This window comes from Sitophilus oryzae, unplaced genomic scaffold (assembly GCF_002938485.1).
Source record: "Sitophilus oryzae breed Bouriz unplaced genomic scaffold, Soryzae_2.0 scaffold_910_pilon_pilon, whole genome shotgun sequence".
Taxonomy (NCBI): Eukaryota; Metazoa; Arthropoda; class Insecta; order Coleoptera; family Curculionidae; genus Sitophilus; species Sitophilus oryzae.
Window position 1 is genome coordinate 2,263,324 of NW_022147540.1, and position 24,699 is coordinate 2,288,022.

Consider the following 24,699-nt stretch of genomic DNA (forward strand, 5'->3'; position numbering starts at 1 on the left):
TGCTCACAGCTAGAATTTTTTGCATTACAGCCGGTGCCTTTCATAGCCTACTTATTTAATGCCGGCGAATTTTTATTTACTCTATATCTCGAAGAGGAATCGAGCAAAATATCAGGTGTGTTATATTTTTGGAAGGTAATTTTAGATTCTTTTTCAATAAATTAAAAATATACAGGGTGTCCCATATAAAAAATCAAATTTTCTGTTGATAATTCCTAAATTATTAATTTTAAAAAATTATACTTAAACCATTAAATTCTACGTAAAAATGTGCTTTGGAAATGTTTTCATAAAAAAACAAAATTTTCCATAGTAAAAAAGTTACAGCGATTTGTTAAAAATGCATATTTTTGAAAAACACCCCGTAACTCCGAAACGGTAACAGATATCGATATGCGGTTTTCACCATCATGTTTTTGACAAAAATTGAGCTCAAGAGACCGATATTAGTTTTTGTCTATCTCCTATAGAAAAGGGTGTTTCCATTTAAAAGCGTCGAATTTGACCCACCCTGTACAAGGTGTCCTAAATTTAAGCCTCAAAAAAAGTTGTTAAAAAAAATTGTGACATTATTTTCATTTTTTTGTGACTCTATAAAAAGTATAGAGATTGATATTGTGACTCTAATAAATATAAAACAGTCTCTACACTACGCAGAGAACTCTTCGAAGCAGGTGAAGGTCGCGTTTCGTCACCCAACTTTGTCGCATTTTGGTTTATTTCCAGTTATCTTGACCTACATAAGGTTACGTATGTCCGTACAATTACTGGTCTGAAATACAACTTTACATAAACCAAAATATATTCAAACCAGATGCTGATCCAAACCAGTAATTAAATATTAATCAAAACCTTCAAAACAAATCAAAAAACGGGAATAAGGTGATATATTCCAAGAAAAACCCAACAAAATACGAACTATACTCTGAACTAGTGATGGGTTGTTATTTAACTATCTGTTATTTTATAACAATTACTTATAAATAACATAACGCAACCGTTACTACTTCTAAAAAATAACAGATATAAAATAACGACACGTAGAGATTGGCCGCTCGTGAAACGAAAAACGAAGTCGGCGCTCTGCATCACCACGAAATTCTATGCTGCTCGAAGCAATTCCAAAAAACAACTAGTATGGATTGAAAACATGTTATTTCGTCAACCATCGATACAGACGGCGAGACAACGGACAACGGAGTGGGAAATGCGCTGCGGCGAACGTAGCTGCTTCGGTCGATACCGTCAATGGTCGTATTTACAACAGCTTAAAAATAATAGGATATAAAAGAAGCAGGTTTTTTGAAACAGTTGCGGGCATAACGCCTGGCGGTGGAGATAACAGGAGTGGGAAAGGAGCGCTGCTGCATCGGTCGATTGTCGATGGAGGCTCGCAACGGGTTGGAGACACAGTCATTTCAGATATGTTGTTTTTCAACCTGTTACGAGCATAACAGGGCGGCGATCGAGATAATCGGTGTTGGAAAGGAACGCTGCTGCATCGGTCGATTGTCGATGGAGGTTCGAAACAGGTTGGGGAATAACGCCATCAGTTGTTTTAGATATATTCTGTTTCAACCTGTTACGAGCATAACGGACGGAGGTCGAGATATTATGGCGCTGTATGTTTCAGTACTTACTTATTAAGTTTCAATATTTAGGTATTTATTTATTCTGAAAAATTTTCAGAATAATATTTTAAGATTTTTTAAAAATGTATACAGGGTGTTTTGAAAAATCTGGTCATTGATTAATCACGATCCTGCTTAAAGCGCTTGACGTAAAATGCTGATTTATGGAAAACAGATTGATTTTAGGGTGTAGAGGTTCGATAAGAAGGGATTTTTCGAAACTCGAATTCTAAGAGGGTGAAACTATCCCTCATATATTAAAATATTTTTTATTTAAAAACCGGTGAGTTTTTCGGAAAAACTCTTAAGCACGTATCTTTTATTTTGTTGTTTTACATATTTTAAGATTTTTTAAAAATATATACAGGGTGTTTCATAAAATATGACCATTGAGTAATCACTATTCTGCTTAAACTGCTGGACGTTTAAAGCTGATTTTTTGCAAACGGACTGACTGTGGGGTTGAGGTTCGATAAGGAGGGGTTTCTCGAATCTCAAATTCCAACAGGGTGAAAACGCCCCTCAAATATTACAAAATTTGTTATTTAAAAAACGGTTAGTCTTTCGGGAAAACGCCTGGACACGCATAATTTATTTTGTTTTTTTTACATATTTTGAAATTTTTTAAAAAATCATACAGGGTGTTCCAAAAAGTTGACTAATTGATTAACCACGATTCTGCTTAAACTGCTCGACGTTAGAAAGCTTATTTTTGGCAAATGTGAGGAAATTTTGTCCAGTTTGTATGTCAATGGAAATTCTTGTTTTGCTTTATCATCACCATTAGAAATTATTAATTTTGACGCGAACGAAGTCGCGGGTACACGCTAGTTTAAGTGTAAAATTAATTCGAACTCTAGTATGTAGTTGGTTTACTTATGAAGAATATACTACACATTTTCTTATATTGCTATTTTTTGACCGCAAATGGTAAAATCATAACTAAGAGCTTCTCGCCCGTCGAGTGAGATGCATCCTGTATACTGCTACGCAATTCAGGATCTATGCGGATCGAGGGGCAGGGCGTAGGTAGATCGCAATGTGTAGGTATAGACGAGTGGCGGAATTTTGGCTTTTTTTATATCGCAATTTGTAAACAGCGCTTATTTGTAAATAACCACCGTTTTTAGAGAGGTATTTTAGATAGCAATCGATATTTAGAAATGTTTTGACACCCTGGAAATACTACCACCGAGCCCGTCATTGTTGCAACTTGCAACTGCCTTAATACGCCTGGCGGTGAGCGTCTCATACTCTTTCAGATATTTAGCAGTAAAATAAAGAAACATGTTATTTTTAAGCTGTTATTTTAAGCTGTTTTTTATAAATAACTATAACAGTTTCAACTGTTATCTAAAAATAACAGTTTTGCCCATCACTACTCTGAACTGCATACAGTTAAAAAGCGGATTCAGAGTGCTTTTTACTGAAAGAACAACTGTTAAATTTTTAAACAAAAAAAAAACAATTCAGTTTCGAGCAGCATAGAAGGTTAATTACCCCTGTGAGAGCGTCCGCCTTTTCAAAGCAAAATTAAATTTTAAAATGGCAGAGTGCCGTATCAATTTAGTTCATAACCTAGCCGTAAAACCGAAATTGATTTATTTTGTGGCAATGCTAATAAATAATTTTACAGTTTTTTTTATCGCTTTACCAAACAATCTACAGTATGTCGCCAGATTGTCTTTACAAGAGGAAAAACTTTTTTTACATTTTGAGAAAAATGAATTAGATTTTAACAATGCAAAAATTATAATGAAAGAAGCGATAGCCTCAAAGATAAAAATAAAAGAGACTTTTTTAATACAATCTAATAAAAATAAATGTATTGCTCATGCACCTGTAGATGTTAGTAATGTATGGTAATCACTTCTTTGATTTTAAAGAACATAACATACGTAAAAATTAAAAAGAAATGAAAAATAATCATACAGAAAGTTTGAATCTTTTTGGTTTTTCCTTATTAAGTAATTGTTATCAGGTAGTAATTGTTAATTTTAAATTTTGACTTGATATAATGTCATTTTAACAGATCGTCAACGTTTTTTATAGACGTATCTGTTTAAAAAAAACTAAAGTGTTCTCGAATAGTTGCATTTAGATATTTTAAATAGTTTTTTTCTTTGTTCTTTTTATTTTTTTTTGCTTCTGACGACGGAAAGAGATATACTTTCCAAAACGTATTTACAAAAAATAACCATTTTATTCTCTAAATTTCGTTACAGTGGCGAAATACACATAAGACTTTTTGGAGACATGAATTCGCCACAGATGTCGACATTTACGTAGACGTTTTTTAATATTTTCATGTTTTTTTTTTAATTTTCTCTAAAACGGTGTGGAAATTTGGAAAAGTATAAACGGGACTAACCATTTTAGAAGCAAATTTTTTTATAAAGAATGCATTTTTATTTTACTTATTTTGACCAATTCAAGTAAAATAAAAATTTCTGGTGTAACTTCTAAGCAATTTCTCTCCAATTGGTAACTTCTAAAGAAAATGACTTTTGTTTCTAGTCGGAAGATGGCCAATCGAACGTGACCCTGCCCGAGGACACGCCCACGCACTGTCCCTGGAAATGCGAACTCATCAACGAATCCGGCTACGTGGTTTATTCGGCACTCGGCTCCTTCTACATACCCATGTTCGTCATGCTGTTCTTCTACTGGAGGATATACAAGGCGGCGATAAGAACCACGCAAGCCATCAACCAGGGCTTTAAAATAACAGGTCAGTACTTATTTAAATTAAAAAAGATTTTTCCTTTTATCTCTTTCTTCTCTTTTTTTTTCTTTCTTTTTTCTTTTTTTTTTTCTTTCTTTTTATCTTTTTTTTTACTTTTTTTTTCTTCTTCCTTTTTAATTTACAAATCAGGTCTGTTTGAGAAAAACGGACGCCTTCTTTAAATCAGTACTTATTTTTTAATTTATCATTAAATTTGACAAAATTGTTCCAGTACATTAAATTTTATAAAATATTAATTTCCACATCATCCTGTTTTCGTACATCTCATCATATAATTGTACCGTATGCGTATGATCGAAAAAAAAAGACGGAATTCAGTTGACTTGGAAATGTCGATCGATGGTATTCCCCATATAATTTTACATATAAAATGACAGCGATCTTTATTTAAAAGTCATTGCTGACGCCGTTTTTTTTTCGATCATGTTGTACGAGATATTGTACTCATATTAGTGCTGCGCGCGTCTCACTTGTACGCTGTTTGTATAGTATTGACTGTTTCATCAAAGTGGAGTTGGAAAGCTTTTTAGCATCAAAGTAAGTAGGCTGGCTTTCAACTTAAGCCCTATAATGGGTTAAAAAATAAATGGTGTCAACAATATCGAGGCTTAAACAATAATAGTTGAGTGAGTTAATAATTATTTTTTATACAAGACGATAAAGTGGTATTTTATCATCGACCGAAAAGATTAATTCAAGAACTATGAAATCGCGAGTGAATTAATTTTATCGTCGTGTATAAAACAACATTTTTTTTCCATAGCGAGTTACGTTTTAAAAAATATTCAGCAATTATTATTTCAAGGAATTTATTACAAGTAAAAAAAATATTGTGCTGGGTTGGCGTTGATTTCTATGTAATTTGACAAATAAATAAAGCTGTCTCTTTAGTTGTCAGGTTTGAGTCAATATTTTTTAATTCTCTTTCGTGTCGATTGCTGATTGAACTGCAGCCAGAAATGGCTCAAAACAAAATAAGTAAATTACCAACAGATATTCAGGCTGAGGCAACAAACGCCATGTCCAAACTACTTCCATTTAAATCCCGAGTAACTTATGAAAAGAAATACAAAAATTTTCAAAAATGGAAGCAATTAAAAAACGTGCGAGAAGAAATAAAGTTTTTAACCTGTCCTCGCTGTTAAAGAATCATTTAATTTACCCTTGGTTAAAGTACTATTTTATCTACCTTATCTATTACCTATCTTTTATATATTTTCCTAATTACCGTTTACCTTTCAAATGATTTAACCAAAGCATCTTTTTTAATTTACTACCTTTGTTTACTACTAATACTGAGATTGCGGAAATTATTTTTGAATTATTAATAAAATGTGCATCATAAAACTAAGAATTATGATAAACCTTTCTTGAACTTCCCGTTGTCAGAAGCATTAAAAAATAATCATCATTGAAAAATAGTACAGTTATAACCTATATATTTTTTATATATATATCAAACTTGTAGTTCTAAGCAAACTAAATGCACATTTTTATTTTGTTAAGTCTACAAAATTTATAGAAATTTACCATTGGCTTGTTTTACACACTGTTCGTGATCCTGTTTTTCTATTAAAAGTTTTATTACAACGATAAGAATCACAACACAGGCCATTAATCAAGCTTTCACAATAACAATTCGGTCAAGAAATATATACGGAAGTATTAAAAGCTTTTATTTCAGTTCTAAATCGAATTTAGATTTGCTTAGGGTAAACTTAGCAAAGTTACAATTCTTTCTTTTATTTTTGAACAGAAAACTAAAAATGATAAAGAAATTAAAAAGTTGTTTCAAATGATTTTAGTTGTTTATATTATTTTATTTACGTCAATGAGTTAAGAAGCTCTTAAGTCACACATTTTGAGTGAGTTAAGAGATTTTTAACTCACGCATTTTCATTACTGCACTTCTTGTTTAGATGGCTACCAAAGAGAAAAAAATATTTTGTAAAACATTTATTGTGCAACAAATTGGAAAAATATGTTGGAAAAATATGTTTCGGTGCACTATTTTTCATACTTCTGTTTCGATCTTGCTGGAAGCAATCCAGACATGGCTCTGAATGCCTCTTCTTCAATGTCAGAGGGAAAACTTTCCGAATCGCTTATTTTTTAAACTAGTGATATCAATATTATTTACTGTCATATTGACACTGCATGGTGTTATTTGAACAAAGGTATTAAGATAGTTGATTTTTAGGATAGGTATATAGTTAAGTACAATAATTATTAAAATTAATTGTGCGTTTTTATAGTTAGATGTAGATAAAATATTGTACAATACACGCGAGTTAACTCCACTAAAATACTTGTGTGGTTATACAACTCGTGCTACTCACTCGTTGTGCAACTTTCACACACGTATCTCCTGGCCATCCGTTGGTCGTTGCGACCAGTAAACGGTAGTAGCGGTAGAAAATATTATAATTTTCTGCCGCTTGTTGCCGGTTTTCTTCCAAATTAATAATTTTTCAGATGAAATCCATCAAATTCAACGCACAATATTTTATTTTCTATAAGATATAATGTTTTAGTGTAGTTTTTGCACACGTGCAGAAAATCCAAAGAAATAGTATATAGACTGGATCAAAGGGAAACTTAAATCTAGTCCCTTTTTTATCAAGGGTCGATTCTAGTAAAAATTCAAAACATTTTTATGACATACTCTATTTATGGTTGGTATGATACCTGTTATTATACCTTCGAGTTTCGATGTTAAAAAAATAAAAAAAATCATATTTAAAGTTTTTCTACAACCACTTGTTTTTATTAAATTATTTTTTTAGTTGTATTGTAGTCATGTACAAGGAGGACAACTGTATTTTAATTATTATATTTAATTTAACGTTTTTCAAACAGGGTCCATTAGACTATATTTCTACTAGGTACATTATTTAAAAAAAAATAATAAATTAATAAAGTAACTTAAACATTCATAAAAATAGAAGTATTTACTGTTGTAGATTCTCAGTAACAATAAAAAAGAGGAATTTAAATTGTAAATATTGAAATAACTGGAAGCTAAACTTTCTACCTGGTAATATTTAGAGCCAGTGTCTGACGACCTTTTTTTACGATGGCCCCAATATGTTTACTTCTAAAATCGATAAGAGCCATCAGTAGAAGTCCATATCAGTAGAAAAATGAAACAGAATATCTCCCTTTTTGTCGGTCGCGCCTACACAATGCTTTTTGTTCGGCCTATTTGTTCTGCTTGTTCGTGCGCGCTCGGTTCGTTCGGGCTAAAATGCTCAAGTCTGGACGCATCTTTAGGAACAATACTGTTTTTGTCGTTTATTGACATAATGGCTGAAAATCTCACGAGTTACATGTCTCACTCTATTATGTTATGAAACGACTGATGGAATAGCAGGCATCGTGGATTTGAAAAACATGGAAATAACGACGTTATCGTGTAGTCAGGGATGGAGATTTTACTTACTCCATTTACCACACCAGTATTTATTAACGAAAAATCCAAGAATATTTTAAATGCATTATTTAATATTAGAACATTTAATAAGCTCATGAATAGCAACTTCGCTTTTCAGTTAACTCGGATATTTTAACATTTCTGAAACTTAATTCGTTCTGAAACAATATTTTCTAATTGGTAAAATGTAAAAAAACGTTAGATCTGACAACTCTGTTGAAACTGGTCGTTCATCTGGCCGCAGCTATAAACGCAATACATCCGGAGAGCCGACGGCCAGGTCGTTGTGACCTGATCGTCAGTGAGTTAAAGCCCTCAATGATGCTGTTAACTCACTTGTATCGTAAATATCTATAAATAGTTTAATATGCATTTTTATCGATATTATAAATATAACAGAACGCCATACACCAGCCATAACAGCTTTTAAATTGATCTCAAAAATTGTTTACGGCATTTACACTGCACTACGGCACTATTATAAGATTGCTTGATTTTTATCAAACTTTTGCTTTATTAGAATTGTTTTATTCACCTGTCACAGTTTATCCATAACAAGCCTGCCGATTTATGATTTGTTAAGTGGAACTTCACCTTTATTAGAGTTCCATCTATAAAAACTCGAATCTGGTGCATATGAACGGGTAACAAACGCGGCAAGTTAATGACAGATACTCAAAACAAGCAAATATAAATGGCTGGTACTTAATAGGCTGTGATTTTAAAGTAAACTAACTATTAGTTTTAATTGCATTCAATTTTATGTAGACTATTAAGAGGTAATTTAAAAAATAAAATTAATTGGTTTAGTAATTAAATCAAGCTATAAACTCTACTAGTAATGAGAATGTTTGCAAATGTAGACAATGAACATCGGATGTTAATCTATGGTATATACATTCAAATTAGTACGCTCATGTATTGTTATAAATGGACAGTATTATAATAACACAACTGGTGTAGCTAATGATAATGTATGACAAATTATTTATAATTGTGTTAATAAAATGTAAATATGTAGTTTAAATATTAATATTATTAGTTAGGTATAAATAGATATTCGGTAGTTTAGATATTAAAAAATATAAAATGTACACAGTAAATTATACTATACAGGGTGTTTCAAAACAAATGCAAAAAACTTTAGGGGGTGATTCCTTGTTCAAAATAAAGGGTAGTTTGCTTTATAAACGTTGGGTCAAAAGTCAACCATTAGGGAGATATCGCGGTACAAAGATGGCGGAAAAATAATGTTTTTATTTTTTATCTTGAAAACGAAAAGAGATAGACTAATGAAATTTTATGGAAGAATGACAGTTATGAAAACACATTCTCAGGTATACTTTTTAGTCGAGTGTAATAACTGTCTTTGTCATTTGTTATCGAATTTAAAGAAAAATCTTATCAAACACATGCAAAATGCTTTAATTTGGATAGCTTGGTTTGTTTAGAAACTTTTTTATCTCTTGTATTTTTTTGATAAACCTCACCAATTTGAAATTAAAAAATAAAATGTAAAGCATTACATGTCAGGACAAAAAACATTTTCTGATAAAGAATAGAGTGGGCTGCTGTAATTTTTTTAGGAAAAAATCTAGTCGGCCGCTGTTACTTTTTAGAATGTTCCTAATATTATTTTATTTGACATTACTCTACTGCAATACGTTATTATCTAGATGATTATTATTATCGTTATTATCACTAGATTCTTAATCTAAAAATGTTGTCCTGACATGTAATGCTTTACATTTTATTTTTTAATTTCCAATCGGTGAGTTTTATCAAAAAAACACAAGAGGTAAAAAAGTTTCTAAACAAACTAAACTATCCAAATTAAAGAATTTGCATGTGTTTGATAAGATTTTTCTTTAAATTTCGTTAACAAGAATGATAGGGGTAGTTTATTTCAACCCCTTCCACTCATTTTAAAAAAGTGAAAAAATTACCAGAAAGTGTGTTTTCATAACAGTAATGCTTGCATAAAATTTTATTAGTCTATCTCTTTTCGTTTTCAAGATAAAAAATAAAAACAAAATTTTTCCGCCATCTTTGTACCGCAATATCTCCCTAATGGTTCACTTTTGACCCAACGTTTATAAAGCAAACTACCCTTTATTTTGAACAAGGAATCGCCCCCTGAAGTTTTTCGCATTTGTTTTGAAACACCCTGTATATTTCATTATTTCAGGCTGAGGCAAGAAACGCCATATCCAAACTACTTCCATTTAAATCCCGAATAACTTATGAAAAGGAATACAAAAATGTTCAAAAATGGAAGCAATTAAAAAACGTGCGAGAAGAAGTAAAGTTTTTAACCTATCCTCGCTGTTAAAGTATCATTTAATCTATCCTTGCAGTTAAAGTACTATTTTATCTACTATTTTTGATAGATATAAGGCAATTTTAACAGTTGCTATGGAAAAAAATATCTAAATACGACTGTACAAGAACACTTAAGTTTTGTTCAACAGGTATGTCTATAAAAACCGTTGACGTTCTGTTGAAATAACATTATAAATAGTTAAACTCCAAAATTAACAATTACTACCCTCTTCATCTCATCGACAGACAATTCTCCATTCCAAAATACCACCTAGCACATTGAAATTCTTCGCCATTTTCTCAACTATAAGGTACAATCACGGGAAGCCAAAGTTTCTAAATGTTCCCATTTTCCGTATTCAGGCCGTCCGTATTCCGTATTCGTTTTCGTTGCATAAAATTCCATTCTTTTTAAAGTGTAATATTATTTCGGAACAAGAGGTACAATAAAACTTTACTCACTCAGCTGAATACTAAAATATCTCGTAAATTCATGTAGCAATGGCTTATACAGGGTGTCCAATATAGAACTATTACGTATTTTTGGAATCAAAATAAGTTTATTGGACATAATTTAGCTCTTTAGAAAAGTTCTTCGTTTGATAGAGGAAAGAGATACACCAGTCAACATCAAACGAACATTCATAAAATTACTATCAATCGAAACCCTTTCGGTGTTTCCGAAAAAAAATCAACTTCCCAACCTAAAAGCTGCAAAGCAAATCCAGCTCGTCGGGTGATTAATAGAAACTGCGATAGGCCAGATAGCGTATTTCGAGCCATGGCCAGCAGGAAAAAAGTACATTATAAAACAGAAAGTCCAGAAACGAAAAGCTCACTACCACGCTAAGCGTGTTTGGAGCTTTTTTATACCTGTTAATGCACCATATTGCCAAGTGCACCATATACAGGGTGGCGCTTCTCATACGCCGCGGAGGCTCCAAGGAGAACGACAGTTTGTATTGAAATGAAATTTTGTGGAGATATGAAGGTTAATTCAGATCACTTTTTAAAAATATACAGAGTTCTACAGGGTGTCCCCAAAAAAATTACATATCAAACCTGTGTTTTTTGCATAGACAAACAAATAAAAAGAGACTGACAAATCCCATGGTAAAGAGTGGGATGGCGTTCCCGTATCGCAACTCAGAATAACAATTTTGAAACCAATTAGCAGGACCATGGCAGGACGTACGTCTTTATTGGTATCTTTCTTTATTATGTGTGCTTTATATGAAAAAGAAAGAGATAGGTATAAAACGTATCGTAAGACATTATCGCACATTCTGGCTGGTGGAAAATTTAAATTAGCCTTTATTAGTAGTATTCTTTCATTCTGAAACTGAAAATTTTCACTTAAACTGATTTGTTGTGTGTAGGGTGAAAATTTGCAGTTTCTTTCAGAACGAAAGAGTACTACTATTATAAGGGAAATTATAGAAAAAAGCAAAAATTGTACTGTTTTATAAACATATTTATTTATACATAAAAATAAATAAACTTTTTATAATATAATAACAAAAAATAACAGTGTTTATTCCACCCACCTACCAATTTTAAATGCAGAAGAACTGACTGTTGCAGGAAACGATCGGCCAATTTTGTTAAAGGGCATTAAAGATCTAATTTTCGAAAAAACTGCCTAATTGCAATAACAACGTGAATATCCAAGCAAAGAAGACTTTACGAGAATCATGATCCTGAACCATTTTCAAGTCTAGTTTTAATCCTAAAACAAAAGTAAAATAGGTATATTAATAAATGTTTCTGGTTACTATAAACCAGCTATAAAACTACCCAAAAAATGAAAAAAATTAATTGTATTAATTTGTTATGTTAAGAGAGGTTCGAAATATTTTTGACACTACTACTTCTACTTTTTTCTTAATAAGATGATAAATATAACTACTTACTTTTATTTTACAGGGTGTCTTTAAAATATCTATCAGAGAAAAGGGGCACCAATACATATAAAAAATAGATGATACTGGCTCCTGCAGCAAATAAAATAACAAATAGTATAACCGAAAATTATAAGTAACAAAATATAAATAACTATATGGAACTATCCATATTCATAAGTCAATAAAATGGAGAGTTTAGAAAAAAAGGTAAATCACCAAAAGAAAAATTAACAAACATGACGAATTGTCATGATGTTGTCATCTTGGTTCTAATGATGACGAAAACGAAAGGCGATTGTTCTAATTTCTATTTAGAAATTACGTTTTATATGGTTGCTTCTTTCTCTCTTGTTATATTAGATTGAGATAGTGGGCCCAATAGACGCGCAGATCAACATAAATAGAACGAAATTTTGCGTAATCGCGCTACGGGAACGTTGTCCCTCTCTTTGCCATTTAATTTGCCAGTCTCTTTTTATTTGTTTTTATAGTTTTTTGTAACGGAACACCCTATATATTAATTGATTTTCAGGTTCTGGGAGAAAAATAAAGGTGAGTTTTATAAGAGAAGTACCTATATGACAAAAATGTAAGGTTTTTGACATATTTAACATTTTCTAAAAATAAAGAACAATTTTTAAATTAGAATAAAAGCTACCTAAATGGAAATTTACCCGGTATAGCCTAATATGTAGTTAAATGAACTATTGTACTTTAAATCAAATTAAATCTCGATCCAAAAAATTATACAGGGTGAGACAAAATTAATATTGAACATTGGTCACTTTTAAAAGCGTGTTACTCGTTTATTTTAAATGGAACACCCAGTATATTATTCCGATATTCAATACAGAATTCATGTCTCTTCAAAATACTATTAAGGTTGTCTACCCCTCAAACCAATATTTTCTTAGATATTTTCATTTACATGATTTGATCTGAGTAGATCTTTATTATTTGATAAAATCTAGGTGGCTGTGATATGGTCTGACGTTACTTCAACATAGCTGTCTAATTAGTCGAACTTTAACAACTAGTTATCATTTTGTGTCAGTAAAAACAAAAAAAAATTCTCAGAAATTTGCCGAAAATGCAAACTTATCCTACATCAGAAAGAATTGATATGATTCTATTAGTTAATAGAATACTTAAATGCTCCTGATTTTATCTAGTCTGGATTTTTTATGGGGATATGTTAAAGACAGTGTTTACAAAATTCGACCAACTATTGTTGACAACATGAGGGAAATGGTTGTAGCTGCTTTTCGATGTAGACCTCCATATATGCCTTTTAAAATAAAAATATCCTTTTGAAAAGACAATCATTTTATGCAGTTAACAGGAAAGGAAGCATTTTAAGCATTTGATTTCATCTAGCTAATTTTTGTCACATATTTATAGGTTTATATCTAGTTTTAATTCTGTATTAATTAAAATATAAGTTTTAAACGTGTATCTTTTTATTACCGTTGAGTATTTTACTCTACATTCTTTAATATAGTTCATGACAAGATACGGAGCTTTTTAGGGAACTGGGTCAACCTGTATACGTACGTTTTGCAATACGAATAGGGCAAATGGGAACTAAATTACATACCTGCTTACACTGCGTTCTCTTGATGCTAATTTCCATTTTTACGAGTGCATTGGCCATAGAAAACCCTATGGAAATTTTAATACCGCTTAATGTTAGCTCTTTTGATGATGAAGGGGGTAAAGTTCCATTAGAGCGTTTTAAAGTCCATAAAAAAAGCAAATGCATTCGAAATTTTAGCTCTATTTTATTTCTTTTTGAATTAATACTCGTATAAAAACATATCGCCTTGGTTACGCTAACCATAAATAAATAGAGTCATAACTCGCTTGGGACATTATTAAGGGGAATTAAGTCCCATAATTCTGTCTACCTTTTATGGGTAACAACTATGAAATACAATAGAGATTTTGACTAATAATATAAATGAAAATCGACACTCACCTAACTACTCTAATAATTTATGTATGTATATTAAATTTATATTTGTATATGAAATAATATGGAAATATCTTACCGCTACTTTCCGACAAGTCGGAATTAGGTACTCTGCGCTGTGTTTGCATTTTGTGGAATCGACCTAAGCTCACCTGATGATGGAGTAGGGCTCCTTTTCTATATCAGCAGTTCAAAGCAAGAATCTTATATAATTTATTATACAGGGTGAGTTTCCTACGATGTTATCTATGGGTATCTCGGAAACTACTGGAGATAGAGAGTCGGTTAGATGGGGAAAGAATTGCAGTTTTGTGTTACAAACTAAAATTTAAAAAAAAATAATATCACTACATACACTTTAAGTTATTTTAGAAAATGTTCAAAAAATCAGCCATTGTTTTGAGTTGCATCTTTTTAAAACTGAATTACTACCTATTCTCACAGAAGGACCGGTCGACTTAATTAAACTTTTCTCGTACCGCCACTTCGAGTGCCTCTCTTAATTCATAAGTTCTTTTGTAAACCTTATTGTTAACTATACCGCATAAAAATTCTAAGATGGATAGGTCAGGTGATCGAGGAGGCCCATGCAATTAGTCCACCTCTTTCTATCCCTGCGTTTGTAATTATGATATAAATAATTTTTAACATTTCTTTCATTATGAGGGGTGGGGGGTGGTGTGTCATAATGAAAGTCATGTTGGAACCACGCTATTCATGCGCGAGTATCTACACGCTTTTCTTCATTTGAAAAATTCATATTTACAATTTTTGTTTATTTTAATTTACAAACTTTGGATGTGGCAGTTTCAAATTTTTGAGAGCAACGGCGATTGAACTTGTTTCCATGGCTAACTAAGTGAAATTGTTTAAAAATGATAAGAATTGGCTATAACTCAGTAATTTTTCGAAGAAAACATATTATAGCTTATAGTCATGGCCAACTATGGTTTCCATTTAAAAAAATCTATGTTTGTGTCATATGTCAAAAATGACAGGCTTTAGAAAAAAACGGTGGAAACGGTGTCGTTAAGAATGTGATTATCTACAACTTTTATCTGAAAGCTTTTTGTCTAAAATAGCTTATAATGGAATTAGGGACAATTTTCAAAATAGCCGAAATTTGTTTTTTTCGAAATATCTAGTAAGCCATGAACTTTTTCAAAAATCTGAAAGGCGCATATTTATGACCCCACAAAACTGCAATTCTTTCCCCATTTAACCGACCTTCTATCTCCAGTAGTTTCCGAGATACCCATAGAGAACATCGTAGGAAACTCACCCTGTATAATATTTTATACAATATGATCGAAAAAAATCGACGGATACAAAATGAAGATTTAAAGATCGCTGTAATTTAGTATGTAAAATTATATGAGGATTTCATTATTTATCGTCTTTTCTAAGCCAACTGGACACCGTTTTTTTTTCGATCCTATGGTATAATTGGGGTCGCACCACTCTGGCACTTTTTACCATTGTATCGGTTTTTTAATCGCGGTGCGATCCCTTTAGACACACATTTATTAATACTAATATTATTCTGTAAAACTTAATGGGGTCTAATAAAGAAATTTGAATTTGAATAATGTTATGATTAGAATCTGCGTTTTTCGAAGAATAACAGAAATTAGAGCACACATAATAAATCAAGTTAAAATCTTTATCCTACAAAATGTTTAATCAAAAATCAAACAAACACTTGACAACATGTAATTATTCTTTTATGACATGTTGTTTTCATGTAGATTCGTATCAATGCAGTTAAATTAAAAAAATATTGCGTCTAATCTATGTCTGATGGGTTTTTTCCGTTGTAAAGATACGCAATTATGTTAAAAAGAAAGACATTTTATTAAGCTGGGTTATGTCTTCTCAATAGCCTGAATATATCTAAATGTTAATTTTGAAAGAAAACGCTATACTTTTTATCTCAAAACACTTTTTTTGTTCCTATACAAAAACTTTTATTTTAAAATTATTATTTAAATAATATAGTCTGTCCAACGGCAAAATCCTTGACAGTGATAGATGTGTCTGTCATTTTAATTTCAAAGTAGTTTATTTTATTTTACCAAGAAATAAGTTGGTACAATTGGGACTCATAGCAGGAAATTAAAATATTTAAAATTTGAGTGACAAGTGATTACTTCAAAATATTGTAATAAACTGTATAAAACTGAAACAATCTAATCGAGTTTTTTTATTGCAAATACCGTAGGTATGTGGTAATACAAAACAAGCAAGGGTGTATTTTAAACCAGATACAAAAAAAAATATATAAGAAAGGACTATTTTTGAGAGTATTTCTTACTTTCAAGTTTCAAAAAACTTAAAAAAATAAATTAAATTTAAGGTAAATTTTGTCATAATTTTCTCATTTATGATTCGCATTTTTGTTTTGTGTTTATTTTACAATATTTTACAGCATCTTTCTTTATTTCTTATAAATACCCTCATCTATTTTTTTAATATTTACCTTGTAAAATTGTTTAATTCTTTTTATAAGCGTTATTAAAAAATAAATCAAATAGACCAATTACGCCTACTCTGTTTAAAAAGCAAGATATTATTTTAAGAAATTTCAGGCACAAAAAACGGCATTAAAATCCGAATAAATAGCAGAAAAACTTTATAATTGCTGATTTAATTAAACTTTTCGTGTTGGCCAGTGTCAGATCTCTAATTAATTTATCAAAAGGTTCTTAACAACACAGAGGAAATGAGATAATTTGTAAACTTGGCACCAAAACGATGGAGAGATTTTTTTTTATTTTCTTATACAGTTTTTTTCTTAGTTGGAAATGAAAAATTAACCTAAAAAGACACTTTGAAATTTGGGTCAGAATTTAATGGATTTCTGCCATTAAATATCGGTTGGAAACATTATATTTTAAGCTATCCGAAGTTCTTTTATAGTATCAGCTTGATAGTTGAACTAAATTGAATTTAATTGCTAAGATACGTTCTCTTTTTAACCCAAATTATAGGTTAAATTCCAGTTTAAATTAACATTGCTTTGTTTCTCTCCACTTTTTTAGAAGTGAAACTACTTTACGCGCTGGGAGTAAAAATTCAAGGTCGTGACACACGAGCTAACGAGATGAAAAGTAAAGTAAGAATCGCACGATTGCGCAAACACCGAAAAACATTTGGTTTAAAACTAAGAAAATCATTATAATTAACTTTATAATGTACCTGTGTACCAATATCCTCTGACTGTGTACTAGGAAGTATTTTTTTAGGTTTGTAGCTTCTGAATAAGGGTCTAGGTAAAGAATCTAGTTCATTGCTAGGTCAGAATTGGAGTCAATAGAGTCAAGTAATTCGCATTTTTATTGAAGGACATTATCATATTTATTTCAAATCAATAATCAACGAGAATATTCATATAATTTAATGAAATTACTGTAAATCACTAAAAATAATGAAAAAAACATGTAAACAAAAACAGACCACACGAATTGTTGGTTAGGTTCAAAATTATTTTTTTTTTGTAAATAAATTTTAGAGGCGTTAACATTATTATGCCTAAAGTGTGTATTTTGGGTGGTATTCCACAAAATTTGCATGCTATTGAGGAAACAAAGAATGAACAGGTTACAGAAATAAATTGAAAAATATATTTATATTAAAACAGCAAAGAAGAATGAAATTATTGGGCAACCTACAGTAAGATTAGTCATGAAACATGGCTAAAATACGACTATCCATAGACACTTAGCGTTTCTGCCTTCCGGCTTTATCAATACGGGAGGAATAAGCAAGGATGAACTAGCGATCCTGAAGAAAAGAATAAACATACAAACGGGAAGCAAACTAGGCGCCATTTGCAACCTAGTTAAGCAGTAGCTCACAATTTGCAAGCGTTACTACCAAAAAACCGCTGCGGAGGTACTTCAACATACCTCGCCGCTATCACCTTGGCCCAGAGAAAACAATAAATAAAAGATGTTATCGTGGAGACTATAATAAAAAAGAAGAATGACATTATTGAGCAACCTACAGTAAGATTAGCCAGTAAACATAGCTAATCTTACTGTAGGTTGCCCAATAAGTTCATTCTTCTTTTTTTACTGGCTAATCTTACTGTAAGTTGCCCAATAATTTCATTTTTCTTTTTTATTATAGTCCCCACGATAACATCTTTTGTTTAAAACAGCAATATATAGGTCACTTTTTCAAATATGTCTATGATGTGTCACCTAAAAAGATAATTTGATTAGATAGACAGTTAAGTATTACAAAATAGTACAACATTTAAATTTTGCTTTGAAATGGTATAAAAATAAAATGGCTTTTAAATTTTTGAAAGATTAAAAAAACAGAAAAAGCGCAAATTTTAATATATCCAGTATCCCATTTATTTTATTTTCAAGCCACTGTAATCCCTAGCGCTTCATCTTTTTTGCTAATCAATCAAAGTGAAGAAAAGAAAATGTCACTATGGTATTTTAGGTTTTTTTGCCTTCAACTTATATTCGTATTCTCTTTTAGTTTAGATGACTTTAGAACGTATAATCGAAAATCAATATAGCTAAAGAGACTTGGGTTTTACAGTCACACACATTTGGAAAAAATAAATCATTGGAATTTACAAAGTTAGGTCAAAATTCTTTTTTAAACGTTATGGCTTAAATTCTAAATTATATATTTTGATGTATATATCATGACTATTAAATAATAGCAAATATTTTTAGTAACCGAGTCAGAGTCCACTGAGCGTAACAGTTAGATTTCCGCCACTAGAGTAGTAGGAACAAAGAACTTGAAGGAATTGGACCGTTGTCTCTGTTCATACTATCTTTACATTTATTAATTCTGATGCTTTCATATGCATCTAATTGCCTGTAATTTGAGACTTGTTTAATTAATTTTAAATTATTAAGATCTATTCAATGTTCTTTATCAACAATATGTTCGGCAACGCAAGATTTATCCGGTTTATCATATCTTATCTGAGCTAAATGTTCTTTAAATCTAGTTAATATTGATAATATTGAATTCATTAACAAAATTAAAGATATAACATTGCATGAAGGTGAACTTTTTGTCTCCTTTGATGTATCTTCGTTGTTCCCAAGTGTTCCAATTCCACATACTTTAGGCTACTTGAAGGAATTACTGAACGCAAATGGTATCGACAACAAAACTGTGATTGAATATATAAAGCTTACATCGTTATGTATGAAACAAAATTGTTTTCAATTTAATAACAACTTTTTTGAACAGCGGGAAGGTACAGCAATGGGTAATCCATTGTCTCCATTTTTGGCTAATTTATTCATGAGCAGGTTTGAAGTGGAGGCTAAAAATCAGTTTGAGTATTTTCCAAGAGTATGGTTTAGGTATGTGGATGATATTTTTGACACACATTCAAACCCCATAGATAATTTTATTTCTAAGTTAAATAATTGTTTTCCTTCCATTAAATTTACGCATGAAATTGAGAACAACGACAGATTACCATTTTTAGATGTATTAGTTATTAGAAATACTAATAACTGCCTGGAATTTGATATCTATAGGAAAAATACGACCACACGCAGATATATTCCTAATGAATCACATCATAGTGTTCAACATAAAATGGCTAGTTTAAATTTCTTAGTTCATAGATTACTTAGTTTCCCATTTTCCAACGAAAGATATGAAATAGAAAGAGATTACATTAGGAATGTAGCTGAGTGTAATGGATATTCTCCTTCACTAGTTGATAAATTAATTAGAAAACGTAGGTATAGGTTAATGATTTCTGAAAATTCGACTTTTCAAGTGGAGAAAGATACGTCTAAATATTTTTCGATACCGTTTGATAGAGAGTTATCCGTGGTCTAAAAGGAATTTTTTAGGAATGTCAATTATATACTTGTGTATAGTGCTAATAATAAATTACAACAATTATTAGGTAATCAAAAGATAAAACACCTCCACTGGAAAGGTCGGGTATTTATGATATTTCTTGTAAAGATTGTAATCAGAAATATGTTGGGCAAATTAGAAGATCAATATTAACTAGATTTAAAGAACATTTAGCTCAGATAGGATATGGTAGACCGGATAAATCTTGCGTTGCCGAACATATTGTTGATAAAGAACATTGTATAGATCTTAATAACTTAAAATTACTTAAACAAGTCTCAAATTACAGACAATTAGATGCATATGAATGCATCAGAATTAATAAATGTAAAGACAGTATGAACAGAGACAACGGTCCAATTCCTTCAAGTTCTTTGTTCCTACTACTCTAGTGGCGGAAATCTAACTGTTACGCTCAGTGGGCTCTGACTCGGTTGGCTAGGTTTTGCCACGCCCACTCGGTGCCTACTGAGCGAGTATATAAACGCTTAACTTGTAGATTGTACTTTAGTTTATAATCATCTGCTGATGATGCTAACATGGTCAGCGAAACGCGCATCCAGTGTAAAAGTAAAAGTGTTTTGGTGTATTGTGGTGATTTAGTGTTTTTATTTTACTGTGTAACACCAAAGGTTCCAACCCTCAACTGTAATACATAAAACGTTAAATGTCGAACGCTTATTTTGCTACTTTTTCGAACTAGCGAAATGGACTCTTATTGAAAAAAAAATAACTAAAGAGAATATGCTCCTTTTATCGAGACCTACCAGCCCAGAAAATATTTGCACTTGTTTAAGACTCACCCTGTATATTTTTTTTAATATATTTTTTAAAAAAACTCTAAACTTAAATTAACACTTTGTTGTACTTACTTTATTGTAACTAACAATCAAAAAAATAATTATCTAGATTATTAAGTTAAACATATTGTAGAAAGATAAACGTATAAAGTTTAATGTTTAACTGTATTCTAATTAGTTTAATTTGTATGCATCCCTACTAACTAACTTGTACGCGCAGTTTCTTGTATCTAGATAGTTTATGTATCTTAATCCAAAAGTTTTCCAAAACCTCCAGCTCACGCTTATTCAACACCTGTTTCACTGAAATATTTGCGCTTTAGTAGCCTTAAATCCCTAGAATAACTTTTCATACAAACTTTTGCAGAAATTTAAAACTGGATAAAAAATATAGGTAACGGTGTATATAATTTTTATAATAAAAAATATGTAGGGGAGTTGTAACAGTTTTTAGAAAGTTATTTTTCAAAAATAGAATGATAAATTTTGCAAAGTATACTTATTATCTTTAGATAGCCTAGACATTCATCATCAAAATCCACATAAGAAATCGAAGGTATATTCACCTATGTAGTCTTAAAAAAGGCAACAGTGGTGTGATGACATGTGTTACGATTGTACCCTGCGGTGGTACAATTGTAACATAGAAGAGGAACAAATGTAACGTGTTTAGTATATTGATTTTTCATCTGAAGCAAATAAAATTTTAGCTCCTACAATCTGACAAAGGTTAAGATATGATTTGGATGCATTCAAACAATAATAATTGCTAGAAAATGAATGCCAACTTTTATTTACAATATGTGAAAAAACAATATGTGTTCAAACAACAATCTTCAAAAGTTATAGATTTTTTTCTAAGAATAATTCTAACCCATTTTTTCAAACAACGTTCTAAACAAAACTGATAAACTGCGCCTATAAAAAAGTACAATATTAACAACAGGATACTTAATTATAATAATAGTAATAATAGCTCCCGTATATAGCGTTTAACGCCTTGGGAGTAGCAAGGTACAGCTTGCTATACTAGAGCCGTTCGGTATACAAGGAAGGTAATGTGGCTAGCACTACGCTTCAACCGCCTATTATTACCTCAAGATTGTGAATCCCAAGTACTCGTTTAAGGCTGAGTCGACCTAGGTACCCAAACTATTTTTATTTTAATAAAAATAGTCGGCTGATGAAATGCCGGGTGCGGGAATCGAACCCACACCTTGAGATTGGTAGACGAGAGCCTGTACCTCTACGCCACCGGGCACCGGATACTTAATTAAAAACTTTAAAAAAATATCAACTTGCGAATTTCCTTTTTTTTCAAAAACGCTTTTTCTTGTTCGGGTGATAAAATTCGGGTATGTGGATTGTCACCCATTTTAGGAGTTTCACCTGCTTGTACATGTGTAGAGGTTCGATAAGGAGGGGTTTCTCGAATCTCAAATTCGAAGAGGGTGAAATATTACCCTCAAATATTACAATATTTGTTATTTAAAAAACGGTTAATCTTTCGGGAAAACGCTTGGACACGCATAATTTATTTTGTTTTTTACATATTTTGAATTTTTTTAAAAAATTATGCAGGGTGTTCCAAAAAGTTGGGTAATTGATTAACCACGATTCTGCTTAAACTGCTTGACGTAAAAAGCTTATATTTGCAAACGGATTTTTCGAAAGTCAAATTCCAACGAGATGAAACTACCCCTCAAATATTACCAAGTTATATAATAATATCGCCATATTGGTTTTTCTCATTCTGATCTCATTCTGAAAAATTTATCCAGTTGGTATGTTAATGGAAATTCTTGCTTTGCTTTATCATCACCATTACAAATACACGCTAGTCTAAATATAAAGTTTGATATAATTTGACTTCATTTATAGTATAGTATACTATAGTGTTGTCAGTTTGAAATAACTGAGATTAATATCTGGATTTGTCTTACCTATATGATTGACGTATTCATTTGTTTTTGGTCACTTCCTGTTTCACCGGAAACTAACTAACTAATTTATGTCATATACTAACATACCAAAACTCGTTTTTTATCTGAAAAAATAAAAAAAGTTAAAGGGGTGAGCCAGTTTTGAAACGCACCCGGTATAATTGGCCAAAATCTTATCTCTTCAACTTTTTAACTCAAGAAATTATGGCGGGAATAATGGCAGGAAATAGATGTGTTAGCGCACTACAGAAAATTATTAAGAGTAAGAACATCTCTAGAAGTTTAAAAATTAGAATGTTCCAAACAATGATACGACCAGTAGTGCTGTATGCATGTGAAACGTGGACGTTCAATGCAACAGAAAGTTCGAGGCTAGAGATTTGGGAAAGAAAAATACTGATGAAGATTTTTGGAGGAAAGAAGATAGACAACATATGGAAAAGTAGAACGAATGAAGAATTAAAACAACTATATCTCGCACCGAGAATAACGGGAGTAGCAAGAGCACAAAAATTGAGATGGCTGGGATACATTTAAAGAATGGTTGAAGCAAGAATTCCTAGTATGATAATGAAGCGTGAAATAGGTGGAAAGAGAAGGAGGGGTAGACCGAGAACCAGATGGGAAAAGGATGTTGAAGAGGACTTGAAAAGGATAAGAGTGGATGGTTGGAGAATAAAGGTGAAAGACAGAAACAAATGGACAAAGATAACCAATCAAGCTATGATCCTTTTAGGCTTTTAGAGCTATTGTATTCATACTATAATTTTCTTGAATAACCCTGGATATATTATATTAGAACCTGAATAAAAGAGCTTGTTTTATGTCATTGTAGTTGACGTTTAGGCTTGTTGGCTGATATCTTTTTTAGAAACGACCATGACTTTAGTTTTATAAACATTGATCGAATACTGAGACACAGTCCGTTATAATAAATATATTACTCAGCAATCTTGAATTATTTTTTCTTATATTCTAGGTTCGCCGGGCAACCGATTCGAACAACAGCGACTCACGCTACGCATTCACAGAGGGCGCGGTAGTTCTACTCGCGTTCCTCACGGCTCACCTAACGGTAGCAGTTACACGGCCACGACAACAAGTAGCGCATCACCGAGTCCACGAAGGAACCACGATAGGGCTCACGAGAGAGTCAAGATCAGCGTGAGTTACCCTTCGAACGAGAATCTGTCATCGGCTACGTCATCGCCACAGTTGTTAGCTGTAAGTATAGTGATGTATCACTGTTTATATTATACTTGGTGTTATGTAAAGTATACACAAATTTTTGAAAAAGAGTTTAAGATCGATGTCTGGTTTACTACCTTTTCCATTACTAAAATTGAGTTTTCTCAAAGCCTATGTGTTAATAAATAGATCATATATGTTCTAACAAAGACAACCAGTGTTAAAAACATTCACTTATAACTATTTTTTTGTAAATTTTGCAGAGTATTTAAATCTAAGAAATAAATTGAAGGTATCTGCTTAATAGTTATTTTTTATACAAGACGATAAAATGCAATTTTATCGTCGTGTATAAAACAATATTTTTTCCATAGCGAGTTACGTTTTAAAAAATATTCAGAAATTATTATTTCAAGGAATTTATTACGAGTAGAAAAAATATTGTGCTGGGTTGGCGTTGGTTTCTATGTAATTTGACAAATAAATAAAGCTGTCTCTTTAGTTGTCAGTTTTGAGTCAATATTTTTTAATTCTCTTTCGTGTCGATTGACGATTGAATTAGAGCCAGAAATGGCTCAAAACGAAATAAGTAAATTACCAACAGATATTCAGGCTGAGGCGACAAACGCCATATCCAAACTACTTCCGTTTAAATCCGGAATAACTTATGAGAAAAGGAATAGATTTTTTTTTTAAATGGAAGCAATTAAAAAACGTGCGAGAAGAAATAAAGTTTTTAACCTATCCTCGCTGTTAAAGTATCATTTAATCTACCCTTTTACTATTTTATCTACTATTTTTGATAGATATAAGGCAAAAAAAAACAACAAAATTTTGTGTTTTCTGTATTGCTACAAAATTGAGTATATTTCTTGGTAAGTGATATCTCTGATGTAAG

General features: G+C 31.4%; 1 protein-coding gene across 1 annotated transcript in view; it reads left to right on the forward strand.

Annotated features, from left to right (window-relative positions):
- LOC115890769 (octopamine receptor Oamb) overlaps positions 1–24,699 on the forward strand; it is a 163,044-nt gene that overhangs the window by 104,630 nt on the left and 33,715 nt on the right. The window contains exons 3-5 of the mRNA XM_030911103.1: positions 4,149–4,362; positions 17,287–17,304; positions 23,593–23,837. Of these exons, the coding sequence (XP_030766963.1) occupies positions 4,149–4,362; positions 17,287–17,304; positions 23,593–23,837 (477 nt within the window). The remainder of the gene's footprint in view (positions 1–4,148; positions 4,363–17,286; positions 17,305–23,592; positions 23,838–24,699) is intronic.